Consider the following 4707-nt stretch of genomic DNA (forward strand, 5'->3'; position numbering starts at 1 on the left):
GAGAGCACATAAGTGGAGTTCTTAACAAGTTTTTCTTATAGTTTGCTTTATTAGCAGCGAAACTGGAAATATTTTCAAGACCACCTAGCCCCTCTGTGGATGAAAAGGTTCTAGACAATGAAAAGGTTAAAATGAATAGACTGACAAGTAAAGATTAAAATTGTTAATCAATGAAGCCCCGAACCTTGACCAAACGTCTTTGAATACTTGTGCAACACTTCCACCGCAAGTAAGTGCTATTATGATGTTAGGTAGCCTCTGGCTATAAAAGAACAAAAGCCGCCATGCATATTGTTGATGTTCCAGCGCCAGTCACGCATAAAAAAACATGCGTAGATAAGATGCGCAGTGCCAGATTCTGCTTTCTTGTAAATTTAAAGTGCAATCGAGAATTTAGACTATTACTTAGCTTCGAAAAGGTGAGGTGTTTTTCTCTAAGATTTTCCCTCAAAGATAATGAACATCTCTGTAACAGCCATGCAGTTTCGATGGTGGTGGGGGGCGAGGGGTGTTGGTCATGATGACAAAGTGTTATCATTTAAATCTTGTGAAAGATGATTTGATGTTGATGCGTTTTACATGTGTTCTTTCAATCTTTGCCTTTAGTTCGACGGGACGTCGAAACCTGAAGGAGCGTGATATCACTACATCGTGAAGGTAAGGAAAATATGAACAGATCAGTTTGACTTTTTGTCGAGGCTCTTAAAAAGGTAGAAGAGTTTCTGTACATTTAATCATTCTCTGATGTGCTTCATTACTGCACACATTTATTATGCATGCATGCATGCAGCTAATTGTAGATTTGAGTCTGCAATGCCGTATTATGGAAGTGACTGCTCGAGAGGAAATATATTCTCGTAAGTAATTGGGCACAATAAGCTACTTAAACTCATATGAGAAATCACTTTCTCCCAACTAGTGTGAGCCTCGTTCAATAAGTAAGAGTGCACGCCAGAAAAACTGGGTTAATGACAGTACACAAAGTCGAAACTCGCTGGTTAAAGTTTCTGCGTGAACAAAAGAACATTAAATTAAGGCGAATACAATTTCCTCCTACTGCTTTATTTGTTTCGTTTGACATTTTTTTTGCTTCGATGCGCCTACCTGAAAAGTCATTGTAGTGGTGCGATGGAAACCCCAGAAACTGCACATGAGAAAATAGGTACATATATGTGGGCAGATTGTTTCTTCGCTTTGCATCAGTTTTTTTTTATTTTGATGCATCAAATGATCGTTTCTCTACCGTCTCTCGTCATGAATTATGTCGAAAAATAACTCGCACTTTTATACCTGAATGACAATTTATGCTTTATCAAAGTGCTTGCTAGGAATAGACTTTGACCAGTTTGATTATCTACTTAAGCTGCAGCTAATCAAACTGTGCAGTACAGTGGTTTAAGCCCGAAAAGCTCCACTGGAAATCCATTACTCCTCACGATTTACGTAACGTCTCTCGTGCAAACACTCGTCTTGACTTGTATGATATGGTTTTTTTCCCGACTCTGGCGATCCACCGACCCACTAACGCTACCGACAGAGTACATGGACTTACTGAACCTTTGCCTAAGGTCAACTAACTTCCAGTACAACAGTAAACTCTAAGAACAGTTACACAGTACAGTCGTTAGGTTTCCGCTTTCTGCTGTTGTGGCAGAAATTGTGAAGCAGAATATCGAGGAACGCGCCTTTTCGACTCGCCGACAATCGATATCGCTCTAACTACGCTACATTGACGAAACACCGCCGCAAGACACGACGAAATCGACGCATTCAACCACCACATTAACGAAAAAACACTGACACACAACAGTTTACCAGAAGACATGGTTTGAATGGGGGCCTACATGTTAAGCATCTGGAATATCTATGCAGTTTGGATCAGGGTGTTTTGGTCATCGAAAAGTGTCATGATGTAGCTCTGGTGAATGATGATCTGATTATGTTGAGTCTTCAATTTCAGGTCACCTTTTGACAGGAACACGCTTAAACTTCCCGAACTCAACTGGGACGTGATACTGCTACAGCTTTAAGGTAAGGAAAATGCAGACAGAAAAGTTCAATTAACAATCGAAGCTCAAGCGACAATAGCCACTATTACCAGATGACACATACACAGATGTCCCCAAAACTAGGCTATTCTGATTGAAGTACATTATACTGGTAATCATTAAACCTAATACAAACGTTGCTGACTACTCAGTGGAGCGGGGCTAGTCGGGTCTCGGGTTTTGCCTTGAAAACGCAGCTCTTGAAAAGTGATGCGTTTGTTTTCAGTATATTCTCTGTTCTGTAAGCTATGCCTGCGACTTTTTATGTTCCTGGATGCCAACAAAAGGGAGGAAATTCTTCTGTAGGAGAGAATGTTTGGTTTTTTAGATTCCTTGGTAGCCCATGGGGAGAAGACAGTGGATCCATGCAATTCGTCGATACGAAGGAAAGGAGTTTGCCACCGATCGTAGGGGGGAAATAAGTTTGTTCGCTGCATTTTAGGCGAGCAGATATCAGAAAATCTTTAAACAGACGAGTTTATGTTGTCGCCGATGACGGTTTTCCAATAAGATTTTCTTAGTCAGTACCTTCCCCATAGAAAAGAAGAACTCCTCCTGAAAGACAACTTCAAAGTTGGCATCCTTCATTGAGGCCATTTTGTTGCTTCCTATACTTGCCCGGCCTGCTCTACAGTGTAATGCTAAGGTATATTTTTCGCGTTCTTATGACCGTATTTGGTTAAACGTCATAGTAGTGGAATAAAAACACATAGACGTCGCCCTTCTCAAAAAAATTGGCCTAACACATTCAATCATTCGAGCTCTACTTTTCGAGTTTTGGAGACTAAATTTGTCCCCTTGAAGTTCTATAAACGAAAACCAGAAGTATTTAATATATTGCGGCAAATTCTTCGGCTAAGGCTTTATCATCGTCGGAAATCTTGCAAAAAAACACTGCCACTGCGCTTGCGTATCTCAATTTCCTTACAATTGCGTTGGATGTGTGAACATCACTTGCAATTACATTTACGTGTGAATTTGCATCTAACGTGTGAACCAGGTTGTATGATATATTTAGTCACCCTCTTTGTACGTATAATAATTATTATCATTGTCATCATTATTTCTCAATAGATCCTCGTTGCTCGCTGAGAAGGAATAATGGATAGTCCCTGGACCGAGCTACCGCGGTTTGAGGCCGCTCTAATGAAAAAGGGTCTCCAACCGAAAGAGTTTGAAAGAACTCTTCTCTCCAAAATTTCCAAGATATTTGAAAATGAAAGGGTAGTCGTAGATAGAAGTGTAGAGATATCTGTAGAACGTGTAAGGAAAATTGTATGTATTCGAGAGAATGAATCAAAGCCTGGTTTGGACCAAAGGTATAAAATCGCCTTAAATAAACTCACCGATGACGAAATACTACCAAACAAGCAGACATCCCCAGAGAAATTGATAGAAGATACTGGAGGGAGACAGGGTGATGATAAGTATAACAAAAAACTAGCTGGTGATTATCACAAAAATCAACATAAATTATTTTCCGACGATAACCTATTAGGAATGGAATTTCACAAACTTACTCCTGCTATCAAACTGAATAAGAAGGGCTACTTTATTCATGATGATGATACGCCATTCTCAACAGAAGATGCCTGTCGTGTTATCGATAAATTTACTTGTATGTTTCTTCAATACTTGATCCGATTAACGAATAACAGTCAAGTTCCTTCCGGAGAGTGGGAGCCGCAAAATCTCTCGGACATTCAATCACGTTGCGAACTTATACTAGGGGGAAGGATGAGTTTGGATTGGGGAATTGAAAATGATCTGCTGGAAAAGGACGGCTATAATAATTGGAAAAGTCACGTAATGATAGTCATGTCATATGCAGCTCTTGTAGTGGTTCTACACATGATAGATAAGAAGCAAAAGCCGCGAAAAAAGAAACCCGTCGTAAAGCGTCAGCTATTGGGCTGTTGTGCGATGTGTTAGACGATAGAACTAAAGTGCATCTTATTTAGAAGCATTGTAAGAGCTTCATTACTTTGGTGTTGGGAATATAAATGGAATAACGTATTGGTATAAACCATTCAGTTAAACAACATTGTAAACAGTTGATAATTTTCTACGTCAATGTCGGTTTTACTTTGTAAGTAGAGTAATTGTTACCTTTTCTTTCTGAGAGAAACTAGTCCATTAAGTCCACAAAAGTTTGTACTAAGCTGTTAGTGATTGAGGCATATTAGCCAATTGCGAGTTCGACATGAAAACGAATGTACAATTCTACGGTGATTAAAACTCTGCGCGAGGTATTTCAATTATCCTGAGGTAAGCTATACTTTAATAAAGATTATCTGCTTAATGAATGAGAGAGTAATTTGATCTTAAAAAAGTTAATCTCGTACCAGAATTCCTGCAAATTGCTACTTCCCATACTATTTGGTTCTTTTCAGGCTCGTTTTTTAGGTCAATTTCATGTCGAATTCTCGATTAAGAAAATAAGTCTTAATTATTAATTTAGCACGTGCAACACCTCTTTCTATAAGCAGATTAAAATGTATACCATTTGTACTTTCCATCTTCCGCACTGAATTTATAATTAGTTGACTCATATGAACGGCAAATTGTTCTCTTAGGGGGTGGTACTTAAGATACGCCCTTTCTTCCTCGAACTCTCTGTTTATTCTGTTGTTGTGTAACAAACTTCAAGGGTTATTAG

General features: G+C 39.0%; 1 protein-coding gene across 2 annotated transcripts; it reads left to right on the forward strand.

Moving 5' to 3' along the window:
* Positions 1 to 321: 321 nt before the first annotated feature.
* On the forward strand, positions 322 to 4361 carry LOC149041753 (uncharacterized). 2 transcript variants are annotated; one of them, XM_089180998.1, is made up of 4 exons: positions 322 to 419; positions 607 to 710; positions 1961 to 2031; positions 3123 to 4361. In XM_089180998.1, exon 4 carries the CDS (start codon positions 3150 to 3152, stop codon positions 3978 to 3980), a length of 831 nt encoding a protein of 276 aa, XP_089037124.1. In that variant the 5' UTR covers positions 322 to 419; positions 607 to 710; positions 1961 to 2031; positions 3123 to 3149; the 3' UTR covers positions 3981 to 4361. The 2 variants fall into 2 exon arrangements, with proteins under 2 accessions (XP_089037124.1, XP_089037125.1); XM_089180999.1 differs by having other exon boundaries at positions 332 to 419; positions 607 to 657.
* The last annotated feature ends 346 nt before the right edge of the window (positions 4362 to 4707 follow it).

This window comes from Pocillopora damicornis, chromosome 8 (genome assembly GCF_964200805.1).
Source record: "Pocillopora damicornis chromosome 8, jaPocDami1.2, whole genome shotgun sequence".
Taxonomy (NCBI): Eukaryota; Metazoa; Cnidaria; class Anthozoa; order Scleractinia; family Pocilloporidae; genus Pocillopora; species Pocillopora damicornis.